Source organism: Rhipicephalus sanguineus, chromosome 10 (assembly GCF_013339695.2).
Source record: "Rhipicephalus sanguineus isolate Rsan-2018 chromosome 10, BIME_Rsan_1.4, whole genome shotgun sequence".
Taxonomy (NCBI): domain Eukaryota; kingdom Metazoa; phylum Arthropoda; class Arachnida; order Ixodida; family Ixodidae; genus Rhipicephalus; species Rhipicephalus sanguineus.
In genome coordinates, this window is record NC_051185.1 from 6,949,016 (window position 1) to 6,965,254 (window position 16,239).

At 45.6% G+C, this 16,239-nt stretch overlaps 3 protein-coding genes across 8 annotated transcripts in view; 1 reads left to right on the forward strand and 2 right to left on the reverse strand.

Annotated features, from left to right (window-relative positions):
* LOC119406918 (zinc finger protein PLAGL1) lies at nt 1-7,914 on the reverse strand. 4 transcript variants are annotated; one of them, XR_007417856.1, is made up of 3 exons: nt 7,725-7,914; nt 2,512-5,932; nt 1-1,877 (listed from the first exon to the last, which is right to left on the reverse strand). XR_007417856.1 is itself a non-coding variant. In XM_037673705.1 (2 exons), exon 2 carries the CDS (start codon nt 5,915-5,917, stop codon nt 5,120-5,122), a length of 798 nt encoding a protein of 265 aa, XP_037529633.1. In that variant the 5' UTR covers nt 5,918-5,932; nt 7,725-7,914; the 3' UTR covers nt 1-5,119. The 4 variants fall into 4 exon arrangements, 1 of the variants encoding a protein (XP_037529633.1); XR_007417855.1 differs by having other exon boundaries at nt 1-2,351; XR_007417854.1 differs by having other exon boundaries at nt 2,036-5,932.
* On the forward strand, nt 7,006-10,536 carry LOC119406919 (coiled-coil-helix-coiled-coil-helix domain-containing protein 7). 2 transcript variants are annotated; one of them, XM_037673706.2, is made up of 5 exons: nt 7,006-7,269; nt 7,926-7,995; nt 8,142-8,220; nt 8,317-8,415; nt 9,900-10,536. In XM_037673706.2, exons 2-5 carry the CDS (start codon nt 7,940-7,942, stop codon nt 10,035-10,037), a joined length of 372 nt encoding a protein of 123 aa, XP_037529634.1. In that variant the 5' UTR covers nt 7,006-7,269; nt 7,926-7,939; the 3' UTR covers nt 10,038-10,536. The 2 variants fall into 2 exon arrangements, with proteins under 2 accessions (XP_037529634.1, XP_037529635.1); XM_037673707.2 differs by lacking the exon at nt 7,926-7,995 and having other exon boundaries at nt 7,007-7,269.
* Nucleotides 10,013-16,239, reverse strand: part of LOC119406917 (dystrobrevin beta) — a 21,550-nt gene continuing 15,323 nt past the window's right edge. Inside the window, exons 10-14 of one of the 2 annotated variants that reach the window (XM_037673704.2) lie at nt 16,000-16,185; nt 14,895-15,093; nt 13,721-13,964; nt 11,303-11,376; nt 10,013-10,182 (exon numbers count right to left, since the gene is read on the reverse strand). In XM_037673704.2, coding sequence (XP_037529632.1) covers nt 10,057-10,182; nt 11,303-11,376; nt 13,721-13,964; nt 14,895-15,093; nt 16,000-16,185 — 829 coding nt within the window. In that variant the 3' untranslated portion in view covers nt 10,013-10,056. Of the gene's footprint in view, nt 10,183-11,290; nt 11,377-13,720; nt 13,965-14,894; nt 15,094-15,999; nt 16,186-16,239 lie in introns of both variants that reach the window. The other variant, XM_037673703.2, reaches the window with a different exon arrangement.

Below are 16,239 nucleotides of genomic sequence, written 5' to 3' on the forward strand. Positions count from 1 at the left end.
TTTGATTGGGAGTATGTTTATTGTATAAAAAAAAATAAACGTGACACACCGGGACTACATGAGGTACAAGCAAAATAGGAAGGCACTTCTGAGCATGCTTTATGGCCAGCCCCAGTCGTCTGGGGATGACTAGGGGGGGTGCCCGTTGTCTACATCTGGGCTCAGGTACATCTGCAACCAGCCAAGGAGGGCCACAAGAAATGGCCCTGTGCACTGCAAGAGGCTCCTTTTTTTTTGTGAGATAAGTATTGCTGCACAAGTTCCTTCAACCTGTGATACATTGGCGAGCCCGATGAATTGAGAACTTGGCATGTAACACCATCGTAAACACTTGGCTCAGTAGTACGAACTTTTGCAGGTTACAAACATAGCAAATTCGCTTTACAAAATCACTTTCATAAGTGTGAAGCTACATGAAAACAGGAGTCTTTCAAACAGTAACTGGTATGAGAAATATTGTGCAGCTATACCATTGACTTCACAAAGTGCTTCCACGTTCAAACATACCGGAGCATCTTTGGTTTTGCGGCTTGATTAACAAGAATACTACAGTGGAAAGGCAACTGTGGTGGATTTGATACCCCATCTACGTAAGGGACGTTTCTCTATGCCTTGGGCATACAGTTTACCTTTCGTCAGAACAAAAATTCTATACTAGGGAAAATCTAACTTTGGCATGCACTGAAACAGGTGGTTAATGCAACAGGAAAGGTGCAAGGCATAACCATAAACTCTGGGTTTACTGGACAAATCCAAATTTCGCAGTGCCAGTTAATGAACGCAGACTTCACGTGCCTGCCAAATTTGTCAAGAAGTACAATACTCTAGGATTGAAACGGGACAAGTCGGGGTAAGTAACGCGCATTCTTTAGTTTCCACAGCCTTAAGTTTGGGTCACATCGGCGTAATTTCAACTCGAACACGTAGTTCAGAGGCAACATCTTTAGAGACCAGATTCGTTGCGATGTGCCGTGATTATCTTGAGCAATTGCGCATATCAGTGGTTATATTAAAAATTTTAGATGTCTGGTTTGAATCCACAAGTACTGTACTTTGTTCTGCAGCCAAGTAAAAGGGACTAACTGCATTTTATTTCAGCATAACATGTTGTCGATGTGTGTTAATTTCTTTTTTCTAAATTCGTAGCAGAATTAGCACCAGTTATTGGTCCTACATATTTACAGCCTATTGCAACTTGAACTTCACAGGTTGATCAAAAGCAGAACAGGAATCCGCATTGCAACCTCTATGGCAATTCCGTGATGCGAAATTTCCATCCAGTACAGCTCCCATTTTTGCAACCTTTGAGAAGCATCTGTGCATGCAACACTTCGTCGTTTCACACAGACTTTTAGGGGTGTGCAAGCAATTCATTTCCGAGAGCAAATCAAATTTCAAGCATGTTTTCAACACTGGAACAGATGTTTGCATGCTTGTACTCGCAAATTTATCATTAAACCACAAGTTGTCCATAAGGAACCAATAAAGAGGTTCTTTGCATGCACATCTCAGAGTACGAAAAACAGCACTGTACAGCTGGAAAACCCTTGCTCACGAACTGAAGTAGCCTGCTGAACTAAAACATAAGATGTTTTTATGTTTTATGCTTATACTATGCCCTTAGGGACTCGCTTGTACTTTTGCACCGATTTTACATTAACTTGGGTATCCTTGGCATTTTGCTATATTGAAGAAATATTGTTTACAAGCAGTTACGATGGAACTCCGAACAATGAAAAGTATATTATTCAATTAAAACTTTTTGAATAGTCTCGCACCACTATGCAAATTGCACATTCCAAAATTAACATGCAAGAAACTGCACATGCTCTCGGAGTATGCCCCCAAAATTTGAATAATACATCTGTCAGTGCTACCTGACCTGTAATCGTAAATAAACTAGCCTGCAACTCGATTATTTTCGGCATCAAAGTACCACTACGCAAATTGCACATTCCAAAATTAACATGCAAGAAACTGCACATGCTCTCGGAGTATGCCCCCAAAATTTGAATAATACATCTGTCTGTGCTACCTGACCTGTAATCATAAATAAACTAGCCTGCAACTCGATTATTTTCGGCATCAAAGTAACACTACGCAAATTGCACATTCCAAAATTAACATGCAAGAAACTGCACATGCTCTCGGAGTATGCCCCCAAAATTTGAGTCATACATCTGTCAGTGCTACCTGACCTGTAATCGTAAATAAATTAGCCTGCAATTCGATTATTTTTGGCATCAAAGTACCACTACGCAAATTGCACATTCCAAAATTAACATGCAAGAAACTGCACATGCTCTCGGAGTATGCCCCCAAAATTTGAATAATACATCTGTCAGTGCTACCTGACCTGTAATCGTAAATAAACTAGCCTGCAACTCGATTATTTTTGGCATCACAAAGTACCACTATGCAAATTGCACATTCCAAAATTAACATGCAAGAAACTGCACATGCTCTCGGAGTATGCCCCCAAAATTTGAGTCATACATCTGTCTGTGCTACCTGACCTGTAATCATAAATCAACTAGCCTGCAACTTCATTATTTTCCGCATCAAAGTAAATGCAATTCATCAGATGCTTCACTCCTTATAAATCCTTGGCCAACTTCAGACATGTAACGATTCATTCAGGTACAAAACATGTTCCTATCGTCAAGTGCACATAATTATGCAACATGGTCGACTTGCATTAATTCAAAACTGCTAAGAGATGGAGCTTTCTTTCGTCAGTAATGTATACGTTAGTTCGTGATAGCAGTATTGTGCAAATGGGTATGTGCACAATAGGTTCACCAGATATCTGAGTCAAATGTACTACTGGTTTGTTAATGCCAATTTTCAACAGTGCAGCTTACAATGATATAGTGATTCTGCGCCAATTCCTTTCCGATTTGAATGGCGCTCCTATTGCACTATCAGTAAGACTAACCAGTCATGAGTGGTATATATAAAAAAACGTAAGCGTTGCTGCTTTATACCAACTATACCCAGCTACATTTTGATCGGTTTGCTCTGTGCTGTGCTGTGAATGCGGCAGCTTAAACAGGCTGCGGCAGAAGGTATAACTTGAACTGTACAATTTAAAAATTCACTGGAACCATGGCAGACCAACATAAACATAAAACTAACCAAAACGTTAAATTGAAAGTAGTTTTAATTATTGCAAGTCAACTCTAGTTTGCGTGGTCGGCTAATAAACAAGTATCTATGCAAAAAGCATTGCAACAGCCACAAATACATTGGGAATGACGTACACCACTCTGCTATAAAACAAGGATGATGGCACAAGTGGCATAGCCGCAGGTACAACGAGAAAAATAAGACGTATTGCAATCTGGGTACCAAGCAGAGCGTGGGCCAAGCCCTCCTTGGCTTAAAAGGGGGTGCAGAAAAAGGCACAAAAATGAACACATACATCACTGGTCTCGAAAAAGGGGGACACCGGAATCTCACCGGGAACAGAGGCAGATCTCCCCTGGAGGTAGTCAACACTCATGTAAAGATAAAATATGCACGTGTGTATAAGGCAACATATATGGCTATATAAAAAAAGACTCGTAAAATACTTGGTGTAAAAGAGCTAAAGAGTAAAAACAGGTACATCATCTGAACACACTGAAGGTGCCGCGCAGGCAGCCGGCGTTGCGGTGTGCACCAATTAATTTCACCTCCATTTTTCAGGGCTTCCCCGCGCCAATGTTGACTCGACTTTCACCGGTATATTCAGGTACGCACGAAACAAAGTGCACTGCCATCAACAGGAGTGCGAGAAAAACATGCGCACTCCCGTGGCATTGAACATCTTGAGGTAGCAGCACATTAAGTGCCTGTATATGGACTGTGCTAAGAGGCATATTCAAGCACAAGAACTAATGGCCTGCTAGTTTTGAACATAGTGACAGACAATGACAACTGATGTCAGTATTCCAAACTTGAAAACACCATACTCTAAATATCCACTATTCTTATTACTATCATGTGATTGGCACTTGACTCCAGCAAGAACTGCTTGGAATGCTATAGTACGCATGCATGTACTCGCAATCAGGAGTGTGAGTATTTGTCTTTCCAATTTTCATTCTTGAAAGAAGGCCTGTGCAAGTGTGATTAAATCTAAGCGTATCTGCTGAAGCACATGCAGGGTGGGGGTGAAGCTCCCATGACCTACATGCTAGTCATTCAGTGTGCAACAGGTTGACATCATAAATTGGCAACAATGGAACAAATGCGGCTAATTTATCTGGCGTTTTAACAACTGCTGGAAGCAGAACTTTAGTAAAATGTGCGTGAAAACGGAACACTTGCTGCAATCACGTCTGTGCCTTCACACTGGCACTTCATGCTTCACTTGCCAGAGTTATTGCAATATGAAAAAAAAAAAAAGATTAGTTATAACACCGGACAAGGCTAGAGAGATCTAGTTCTGCTGCATCTCTTGCACATCATCACAGGCCTTGCAATAAATGGAGGACTTTGTTTTGCAAATGTGCAAAGACAGATCTTTCAGAACAAACACTGGCATAGTACACATGCAACTTGAACTGGCGTTACTGAGGAAGTAGATACCATAAACTGAGGAGATTTAAGGCACTGATAACCAGAGCTTCTGGCCTCGAACTTGAGCACCATCCTAATATTGACAACAAAATGTGCAGGACCAGTGCCATGCTACATGGTCTGATGACATCATTACTGCGTAAACATCAACATTTGTTTAGAAATCATCCTACATGGCGCTGCACCTGCCAGTGGTGTGGTGATACCCGCAAAAAGTTGAAGGAAGGATTATCACTCACAACCCACTAACTGCAGTTGTCATCCATAGTAGTAATAGGGTGACTTCTAAGTCACGCCATGGCGCACTTGAGCGTGTGTTTAGCGTTGCTCAGTGAAGCTGCTCTCGTGCAACACACTTGACCCAACACGTACTGGAAGCAAGCCTAGCAGGACAGGACACAGCTGTTGTCAAGACTTTTCAGCGAGACAAGAGAAAGAAAGAATTTTAAAAAAGGGGGAGGGGGTTGTCGCTTGTCTACTGGAATGCCCGGCTTACAACCAGTGCATTCTGGCAACAAGCGCCGTTTGGGAAACGGAGACCATTTGAAAGGCTCTACTGGAAGGCCTGGCTGAAGTGTGGCAGAGGTGGTGGAGGCGCTGCAACAATGCTAGGCCCGCCACAATAACCACCCGTTAACAAAAGGGTCGGATTGGCCGGCGGAGGAGGCGGGCGATGGTGGTGCGGTGGTTCCTCAGCCATAGTGGCAGCCGAGACGACGCTCATGGCAGTTGTGGAGGGTGCGAAGGCCGTCGCCCAGGGGGCAGCGGCTGCCTGGCCATGGTGCGTCTTCTTGGTGTGACGGACCAGGTGGTCCTTGCGACCAAACTTCTGCGGGCAGAACTGGCACTGGAAGTTGCGCTGGCCCGTGTGCACCACCAGGTGACGCTTGACGTCCTTGCGCGTGAAGAAAGAGCGCTCGCAGCGGTCGCACTTGAAACGGCGCTCGGTGGGCGGCTTGACGAGTCGTGAAGAGGCACCGGAGTGCACCTTCAGGTGCAGCAGGACATCTTCACGGCGTGCGAAGGCCGCGCCACACAGGCGGCAGACAGGGTCGCCCGCCTCCGCCGCATGCAGTGCTGAGTGCTTGCGGAACGAGAGTGCCGAGCTGTACTTCTTGCCGCACAGCGCGCACGTGTGCAGCGCCTTGTTGGGGTCGTGTACCTGCTGGTGCGTCTTGAGGTGGTCCTTGCGGTGGAAGCGGCGCTCGCACGACGGGCACTGAAAGGGCCGCTCACCACCGTGGATGAGTGCGTGCCGAAGCAGCTTGAACTTTGAGCTGAACAGGCGTCCACAGCCCGTGGTCGGGCAGCGATACTGGCGGCCCCCCGCCGGCCAGCTCTCAACCTTCATGCCATCGGCGGAGGCCTGCATACATGCGCACTTCTGTTTTCCTTAGACGAAACGGACAAATGACAATCAAGAACTGCACTGCGGAATGCCACCTTTGCGGAAGACCCGAATGTGTCAGTAACAACTAAGACAATCACGGATAAAGAATACAAGGTCAGGCACAAAGATCCTGAAAATAACAATGGAAACATGCTTCATGTGCGCTTCACAGCAGTCGCAAGTATTGGCTTTGGCTTGATGATCTTGCAAAGTAGTGGATTCGTGGGATATTTTTCGACCGAAGGGCATTGGTGCTTTAAGCAAGAAGGCTCGCAGCCCACACAACCCAACGAAGGTATATTTACTTTTTAAAAAAATCTATTCGCTGCAGTGTTTGTGCATGACGTCACACCTGAGTCTTTGGTTACCTGGACAATGAACGACAAAAGGAGTGCTTTCTCACATCTGTTTTTGCATCCATTAGGGTATGCAGCTCATGGAATTTCTCAAATATTGTACTCGCTACTTTAAATACAATTACGATTTACAGACCTGCCGGCGTGGCTCTTGTGGGAGTTAATGGCTCGAAAACACGCCGCACGTAATTTCACCGTGCTCTACTCGATAAGGCATGCACATTTTCGAACTTGAAGTAATGTTGCTAAAGGCGTGAGGAAGCCTCGTGTGAAGAATGATGTAGGGGCCTTTCGTGTTCGGCCTTTGAACGCCAGGAATCAGTGGAACGTGGAGCAATTAAATGCATGCTGCATTTTATTTCACCTGCTAAAGTGTCAGCTGACCTAACATACATTAACACGAATGTCTCGAAAAAAAAAAAAAAAAAGAAACGATTCGTTCGCATGACCAAAAAAGAATTAAAAAATTAAGGCACCTCAACGCGTGCACCAAACGCCGTCAAGCTCAGTGCGCCGGGAAACATTCCTACCAGCCGAATACAGCATCCAGAGGCGCTAAGTCGCGCACAAGAATTACGTCGCATGACAAAAAATCTATTTAAAACCGTACGTTTAAAACGAGCGCCATAGGCCATTAATTTTAATACCGCACACTGCGCATGCGCGCCACGTGATCACCACATCCGGTGAAAGTGCCGTGGCTTCCGGCGAGCCGAAGCCAAGCACAAAGATTTGGTGCCCAAAGTGTTAAGTAGGCCATGCCCTAAATCCGAGTTTCAACATGTGCGCGGGTTTGCCGGCACTATCACGTGTGCAAGTGCGAAGCGTGTTTAACACAAAATCTGCCGAAAGCACTTAGTACTGCTTTCTGGATGCCGATAATGTCTTGTCCGTCCGTTGGGTAACTCACGCTGATCGGTGTTCAACGGGTTAAATACCTCGCCCCTGAAGATTGCCGTAAGTTCGCCTTTGTGGTTGCTGCTGTTGGTCAGATGGGGCGTCTCCTAAACGCTATTTGTGTTATTAAACGGAATGCGATCAGCATGTGGATCTGCAAGTCTGAAATAGCTTTCACTAGCCGCCAGCGTGGGTTTTGCAGGCGTCAGACACGTGCGTATCGCTCGCGAGTCCCGCCCGTTGTGCGACACCGCGAGAACCGTGGAACTTGAGGTTTTTCTTAGCTGCAATCAAATACGGCACCAATAAAACGGCTGATCCGCAACAAACATCATTGTCGCCGTGCACATGCAGGATGCGGTGTAGCCCTAACTTCTGCTGCAGCGGAAAACGAGTCACGCAGAAGTTCCGAGTGAACGGCAATAAAAAACGGTGCTACACTGCGCTCATTTGTAGAAGACTCGTGCATGCACAATGATGTTGACGACATGCTAATAAAGTACAATCGTACGCACCAAGCGTGGAGCCACTGCCCTTGAAAACGCTGGTCGAGCAGTGCGCAGTGCACGCTGCGGCTACACTGCTCGCAACATCTTGTTCACGCTGTTTAGCTTGCTACCTCGGTGACTAATCCGTTCTGTAAACTGTTTTCGCGTGTTATTTTATTACAGTTGCACAAGACGCAAATACTTAACTAGAGTAACTTTATTTCACAGGGGTCGCCATAGGTATGCCGAGGAAAGAAAATGGCGCTGTCGTGACAGTCGCCTTGTACTGTAGACGAAGGTAAAATGCCTCATGCGACGGCTCATTATTTCCGTGCGTAGCTTAGGATCGTAGAAGTCGGCGTTGGTCCGCTGCTCATTCAATACAAAGCTCGAGTTTTGCCGAGCGTAAGTAAGGTTAATCATTTTCACTTGGTGTCCCCGCAGCATGATGACCCGCACGTCGATGAGGACGCAGTCTTTGGAGCATGAAACTGAACAGAGAAATAATAATCCCTGTTTTAAGGTGAGCAACCGCTGCGTTGTTAAAATGCGACGTCTTAACAGGTACCCAGTTTATTGCGTTGTCACATTTAGGTTCGTGTTGACTTTGCAATTGCAGGAACAGAAGTTGAGTATGAAGTGCCTCGAGGACAACGGTTACGACTATGACAAATGCCAGGCCTACTTCGAGAACTTCAAAGTGTGCAAAGGGTTCTGGGTAGGCCTTGTCTTCTAATGCGTAGCGTTATTTGAAGGGTCGGTCCGAAAAGTTTGTCCGTGGCCGAAAAAAAAAAAAAAATGCGGGCCGATACCCGCGGTGGAGGCAAAGCAGACTCCGCACAGTGCATTACCAAGCCGACCTTTCCCAAAGCACGAGTATAATGTACAGTTTAATCCCAGTGTGTGCACACATGACAACGGCCTGCGGGTGTGTATATATGCGTTGTCTCTAATACCATGCGGATATGCCGGCCACTCTACCCACAACACCAGCAGAGGCAAGCCAAACGAACACAGCTTCACGCATATCTTGCATATCCCATTTTGCCTATCTTGCATACCACATTCGCACATGCACCATGCTGGAATGATACTCTTCGTCTGAGTACTCCTGCAAACCACCTTGCCTTGTGAGCAATTCACGATGAATGCGCTGTTGAAACTTCAAAAACACACTCTTACACTGCTTGTAGGGGTCACCTTGATGTCACAGATGAAGAAAACCAGGACAGAACTTTTATGTTGATGGCTGTGTGGGTCAGTCTGTGTTAAAGGACCCAAAGGAGTTTCAACAATTTTGTACAAACACACTGAGCCAGTAGAGCAAGTCTTTGGGATCATTAGCAGGCTGATTTGAGCTCTCTGCATGAAGTGTGTAATTCATTACAAGACTTTCGAATCTGCGAATTCCTGCAGATCGTGGCATGACGGTCTTTTATCTGCACCTGCCTATGGCTTGTTGCATGGGTCCAATCTGATTGAATTCTTCTTGATAATTTTTCCCACCTAATTGCGGACAAATATCGTTCATAATAGTTCGACACAACCATAATAAAAACCAACAGCCAATTCCCCTTCTCTCGTTCGTTAATAATAGTTTGAGCCCACTATAATTGGCTGTGATTAGAAAACTCACAAGAGAATACAAAATCGCAATTTAAAACTACACTTGGAACCTTCCAGCGGACAGTGAATGTCCCTGTGTTACAATGTGCTCCATGTTGACGATGATTCTATGGCCTAAATGCTGGCGCAATTTTAGAAAACCGCTCTGGGGACCCCTTAACATGAAAGGATGCCTGCAGCATACTTTTTACGCTACCACGGCTGAGGCAAAGCACGTTAGGTTTCCGCGGACAGCAATACGTTGCCACAGATCGTCCGCACATTACAACACTACTTTGCAATTAAGCAAAAAAAAAAAAAAAACGAGAAGGCTTGAATTACTAAGCACCTTTTTTTCTGTAATTATAATGAGTCAATGTCCCAGACTATCAATATCACAGACAGCAGCATTCTGAGTGGCTGTTTCAGTCATGCATCTTATGTACAAAAGCATAGCCAATAAAACAGACTGTGAAGCTCTCTGAACATTCATAATTAGAAATGATCTATTTATGAGTGCCTCACACCTCAGTAAAAATAGAAAAGTGCCCATTTCACCATGTACAAAGAAGCAGCTGAAGTGCGTGATAATTTCAGCTGGCCGTTGCCAAGGACCGACGAAGAAAAGGCATACATCCTGCACTGCCACCGCTTCAAGAACGCGACAGCGTCAAGCAGGAGTACCTAAATCAAGAAGCGCAGAGACGGCGGAGCAGTGGGCAGCCAGGCAGCTAGCTGTTCGTTTATTGGCTACCTAGCGGTTGACCCAGCGGTGCACGGTCTCCTCCCAGTCCGTGTTGGCCGCCTCCTCTTCGTCTTCGGTGCGGACGTAGCTGTCGTCGTCGGTGGTTCCTGGCTGCAGACAGCTGGGAGACAGCTCCTGCGGGCATGGCAAATGTCTCGTAATTGCCCAGTAGTGCCAAGGCTGTTTGTCGCAAAAGAAGCATCAGGCAAAACAACCTTGGCTGAGAGGGCATACTTGAAAGACTCAGTGCTGATCTGCGCACAAGTATGGTGTGATTTACAGAGGCTGTGTATTCGCCTGCACTGGCAGGGTTATGAAGCTGCTTACCTACAAGACAAGATAAAGGATAAGTAGGCCTTATGTTATAGCCTTCAATAAAGACTGAATAAGCCATGCATGTACTTTAGGGTTGCTGCAAATGCTCTAGTCTTGACCTCCTCAAAAAAACGTCGCATTACGGCATTATGTTAATAAAATTATTTGTTGTCACCTGTTCTGTGTTGACAAATTGAAAATTGCATAGTCCACGTGTAGAACATTTCAACCAAGAAATCCTTGTGTTCACGCCACAACAAAATGGGTGACTGTACAAACTTTAAATGCGCTCGGAAATCTCGTGCTTTACTCAAAGCAGGAGGAAAAGAATGATCGAGTCACGTTCGGACATACTGTCAGTTTGTCTGCACTCTATAGAAGTGGCAGTGTAATGTGCTGTTAAAATTTTTTTTCCTTTGAGCTTTACAGTATCTATGCACACATGAAAACAAGGTCATCAGTGAGGCGTTTGAAAAATAGTAAGTTTAAAAATAGCAAATCACTGAGCAAATAAGCATGCATTGGGCTATATCATAAGAAAATGTTAGGCTTGCAAACACGTATTGGGCTGACAATGGATGTACCTGTTGGCCACTGCTTCAGCATGCAATTCTTGTGCATTGGCAGCCACTGAGTGAAAAGTGGTGCCAAAAGCACCTGCCTAACTGACTGACTGATAATATCCAGCACTGCAAATGCACCTAGTTCAAAAGTACACTCGTGAGCAATATGAATCCTCATACTAAATCCTCAAGCAGAAAGGTATCTCTTGCAATTAAAGACGTCCCATTCATATCGGTGCATTACAAGTAATTGTTGACTAAACACGAATTCGGTGTTCCCCTGCAGGACCTCATTAGTTATTTCAATCAATCAATCTCGTATTGCTCACAACTGTACTCTGTGTATGGCTCGGTGAACAAGTTACCTGTGGGCTTACATCTGGGCAGCCGTTGTGCTGGCTTCCATCAACATCGGGTCCAGGCTGGGAGGCTTCATCTTCAGAACCCACACCTACGCAACAACATTCACTGGCATATGTACTTTTGCCAGCACTGTAGTAAAATAATGCTGATGTGGCAATATCTTAACTAGGTTTTTCAAAGGTGGAAATTAAAAAGTGCAGCTGACATTATACAGGTGGGCACATCTTGAATACAATTAAAACAGTCAAAAGTTTTGTGCAGCTTCGCTAACGACTGCTGCTCAGCCTCTCCTAATGGAAGCGCTAGCAGACTGCTCTCAGCAAAATATAGTGGACGTGCCCAGTGTTGCCAGAGCACGAAGCATTATGAATATCTAGGGATGGGCGAATATTCAAACAAATATTACAATATTCGAATTCGCTTTGACACGAATTTATATTATTTGAAATGGATGAACAGACGTATATTTGACTGTATAAAACCACATTGAAGAGCTTGTTTCACTGCAGCACGGGGCTACTGTGCTGTGAAACCACCTCTCCAGAAAAAATCCGCACTGCCGCGAGCCCACACTTAAAGAGGTGGTGCCACCAAATTTGTGATTTGCACGTTCTTTGCTGTAAGCGTTTCCTATAGCTCCAGGAAGCATGATACACGCACCAAGATTCATGTATTCTCGCTAAATAATTTAATATCACCGTTTTATGTGGATAACTTTCGGTTTCGGTTTCTGGGCGCCAAGGTTGGACAGTGACGTAGAAGTGTAGGAGGCTTGGTCAAGTGACCACACAAGGCTGTGACACACTCAGCCAGGGCGCGATCGAAACTCGGCGAGTGATGCAGCAATCAATGTTTTGCTGGTACTACAGTCCCTAGAATATAGTATATTCTAGGGACCATATCGGTAGGTACGTTGCAGACGGTTGCAGAAGTGGCGGACGTCCGGAGGTCACTCACGTCACTACAGCAGATCTGGTGCGACGTCACTACAACTTTCGTTGCCTTTCCTATAGAGCTACTACGTCAGTGTTGGCGCGCTAGCGATGGGTCTCGATCGGGAGAATGGGCATTTAGGTACACTTTGGGAAGTGAATTAAAATATATTCTAAACGTTTGCTGTGTCCGACCCTTCGTGTGAAGTGTCCTTGCATACAGAGGAAACCCACAACAGACTTGTTATAGCCTCGAAATTTGATGGCACCACCCCTTTAAGGTTAAATGTACATATTATACCCCTGTCACACGGCACATGTAATGTCATTCGCTGCGAATGACATTCAAAACGAATGTCATTGCGATCTTGCGTTCCGGGTCTACACGGCCATATGAAATGACATTCGCAATTGATATCAATGTTTATCGGCACGCGGCTGTGATAACAAAAAGTTACAAATTGTGCTTTTAATTTACATATTTTTTCTTGCTTCCGGGGTTCGCATCCATGACTGGCAGATATATATCCAACACGTGCGTGCAACTATCGCTACGGCTACCGCGGCGTTGCTTCACCAAAACAACAGTGAGCGTTTGTAAACGCGGCCACATGGCTGACAGGAGGTGGCGCTAGCGTCAAGTCGGAGTATGGGAAAGAGAATATAGCTGCGCAAATTGCTTCCAACATCGCGTTGTACGCAAAAAAGTTACCGGAAAGTTAACGACAATCTTTAACAAGAACGTTAACATCGTTTACATATTGCTTTAACATGCTTTAAGATATCGATGTCGCAATCTTTTGCCAAGCGCCTGTTGACGAGAGTACACATGTCGCGCCTGAATGAGTTTGGTGAACTCATTCAACGGGCAAATGCCATTAGGTGTGAATGTCATTCGCTATGCCCATGTAGCAGCAACAAAAATGGCATTAACACCTAATGACATTCGCTGCGAATGGCATTACATGTGCCGTGTGACAGGGGTATTACCTGCACCTTAACTGATTACTTTTTAAAATTAAAAGCACGTTATACGGGCTTATATGTGCTAAGTATAGCAGCTTTTAAAATGACACATTTTATCGCTTATAACTTGTGCCCTGTTATGATTCAAATCCTACCACTATTGGAATTTGCTTCCACTTCACTTGTAACCGAAAAAAAGTGACATTCGCACACAGCTAGTTTCAATTCTTAGAAATATTGTGCAAGTTAGTTGGGTCATGACAAAAATGCTTATTTTTCTTTATTATATACTACTCGAACTGTGGAATTCAAAATTATTCGACCAAATCACTATTCGCTTCGAACCTCAAGTTTACTATTCGCCCATCCCTATGTATATCCCTTTTGTACACTGAAATTTACTTGGACACGTTTGTGCATTGCCATTTTGTGACTTTTTGTCAGCAATTGGTGCATGATATATGATCCCCACTCATGCAATACCCCTTGCAGAGCTGCAGTAGGTAAAAATAAATGAGTAAATCAGCAAATTACCTGAATGTAATTCACGCACGAGTGATGACATGGCGTGGGTGACTGAGTCGGCAGCAACGAGCAAGTGGTCGCGCAGCTGCCGACCCTCGGGTGTGCGGCCAAAGGCCATCTGCACGTCCGCACCCAGGCCCACCAGACTGTCCGGGGTCTGCAAGTGTGCGGCCACTATGGGTGGCCGCTCGCGTGGTGATGCAGTGGATCGGGGAGAGCTGCCAGGCGTTGACCGGGGACTCCGCTGATGGTTCTGCATGCAAAAACTCCAGCTTGTGACACTAACTCTGTATCCTACACACAGGTGCAATCAAACTACGAAAGTTAGCCTGCAGGCACACAAAAGTCTTGCGAGCACAGTCTCCTGTGGCCAGTCCGAGCAGCACTGTCCTCCTGCACTATGTACGTACACAATCAAGGCAGAATGTCCAGACCCCCCTGAGCCCCTGATTTGTGTGATTATGTTACTTTACTCAATATTGTTGATGTCATCTCCACAGAAATCATCCATGAGTTTCAAAGTTTCATCCTAAAACCTGGAATACAACGATGAGTGTCAAAAGCACACAATAGGTCAGGGATCTGAAACATGCGGCCCACTGGCTGCACGTTAGCGGCTCGGCCCGAACATGACTGCACATGTATGTGTGTGTGTGTGATTTATTTTTTTTCAATAAGTATGTTCACGAGGTACAGAAACGTGACTGGTCTCAAGCATTACTTTCGTGAGGTACTCCATGCTGTCACCATGTGTTAAACATAACTTTGGAACACAAACTTTATAGTATTTCCGAATTGGTGCCCAGATTCCAGTCATTCTGGAGATCAGTATCGATTAGTTTCTCGAAACCTGACATCAAAATCCCTTTAGAAATTAACTATGAATGAGATATAATATAGGAAAGGCCTTGTTTCAGATGGCGACGTTAACTGACGTTTTGTTGATCCACACCCCCCGGCTGTAACCTTCTTCAGTCCCGGCCCTCGAGGCGACTAAATTTCGTGACTGTCGCCTGCCAGCCCCGGTGAGCTTGAGACCCCTACAATAGGTGATAAGCCACGTTCAAACAATGTGAAGCACGAATGATGACAGTTGTTTGAATTGACACACGTGTGGCAGGTATATAGTCTGATGGTGTGTTAGTTTTGCTGAAGGAAGAAGTGTTGCCTAGTCCAGTGGTACCTTGAGCATCTTCATGAGGGCCTCCAGCTGGAGCATGAGGTCCCTTCGGCTGTCCTGCAGTTGTGCCAGATGTGCCTCGAGATGGGCCTTCCGCTGACGCAGTGCCTGCAGCTCCCCGACCAGCGCGGGGCTGCCAGCACGCATCGACTCTTCTCGCTCCTGCTGCTGTCGTAGCCGCACTATCTGGCCCATCATTTCTCTGCAACATCGAACATGATGGTTTTATGCAAATCCATCCATTCGGAATATTCCCCATTACATTATTTGACAGTAATTACTATTCAAACCGAAAAATTGAGATCCACACCAAGCCAACAATTCCTTCAGGCAGAGGCTCAGCATCTTACCAGTGTTTAACAAATGCTCTTAGACAACAAGACGCAAATTCTCAGCATTGAGAGTGCCAGTGCATCGCACGTCTCAAAGGCCACACAAAATGAGTGGGCTAAAGGGACCACGTGAGTGCGTTACTAAATAGTGCAGGATGTCAAGAGGCAAGCGTGGCCTGGGCAGGACACCCTTCATACATGACTCATTCCAGCAATGGTAATGCAGCGTGTTGCAATATTGTTTGAATGCTAACCAAATTTACGTTACAGTCATTGCGAGATGGGTTCAGCCAGAATTTTTCTCGGTGGCCCATTGGCTAATATTGTTCATAAAGCAAAAATTTCGACGATCTCTTACACTATCGCTAGGACGACCTGAAGAAGAAAGCCTCAATGGGGGTGCATTAAAGATGGAAACGTCGTGGTCAGAATCCGACAAGCCGTTTGGCTCGTTGCGTCTCATTTTGCACATACCTCTTCTGCCTACCACATAATCCACCAGGTCCTGGCTCAGCCTCTTCCATCGTGTGCCCTTTCCACATTACTCCACAGCCGTCAGTAGGCCAAGTCGCACGAATGTCACAGAGATGAAGTTATTAACGCACAACTCGTGTGCCTTGTGCCACGCTTGATGGGTCACATGGTGTTTTTGTACCATTTCATGCTCACGCCTTCATGCCACCATCGAACGAGACATACAAGATTTTTGCCTTAATAAACCATTTAGAGCCAGAGAAGTGCTCTGAGGCAGCAGCATGCTTGGCGAGAGAAGCCACCTGTTTTTCGCCTCCAACTGTGACAGCAGCTCCCTTTGCCTTGCCGTGTCAGTTGAGCCAGTGGGCCTCTGTGCGAGGCGTGCGGCGTAACGGGCGATCAGTCTGTGCTCCTCGTCTTGCCCACTGTCCATGGGTGGACCGATTAAGGAGGGGAGGCCATTATGACTGGCCGCGGGAGACGGAGGCCTGCAAATAAAGCGACACGAGGTCACTGCATAGTTACCGGCATCGAAAATAGAG

Bases quoted from the DNA above. Each gene is read 5' to 3' on its own strand.
- LOC119406919 (XM_037673706.2), top strand. From the start codon at position 7,940: ATGCCGAGGAAAGAAAATGGCGCTGTCGTGACAGTCGCCTTGTACTGT. The intron at 7,996-8,141 runs GTAAAATGCCTC...GTGTCCCCGCAG, and splicing joins GCCTTGTACTGTAGACGAAG to CATGATGACCCGCACGTCGA. The intron at 8,416-9,899 runs GTAGGCCTTGTC...TGATAATTTCAG, and splicing joins AAGTGTGCAAAGGGTTCTGG to CTGGCCGTTGCCAAGGACCG.
- LOC119406918 (XM_037673705.1), bottom strand. From the start codon at position 5,917: ATGAAGGTTGAGAGCTGGCCGGCGGGGGGCCGCCAGTATCGCTGCCCG.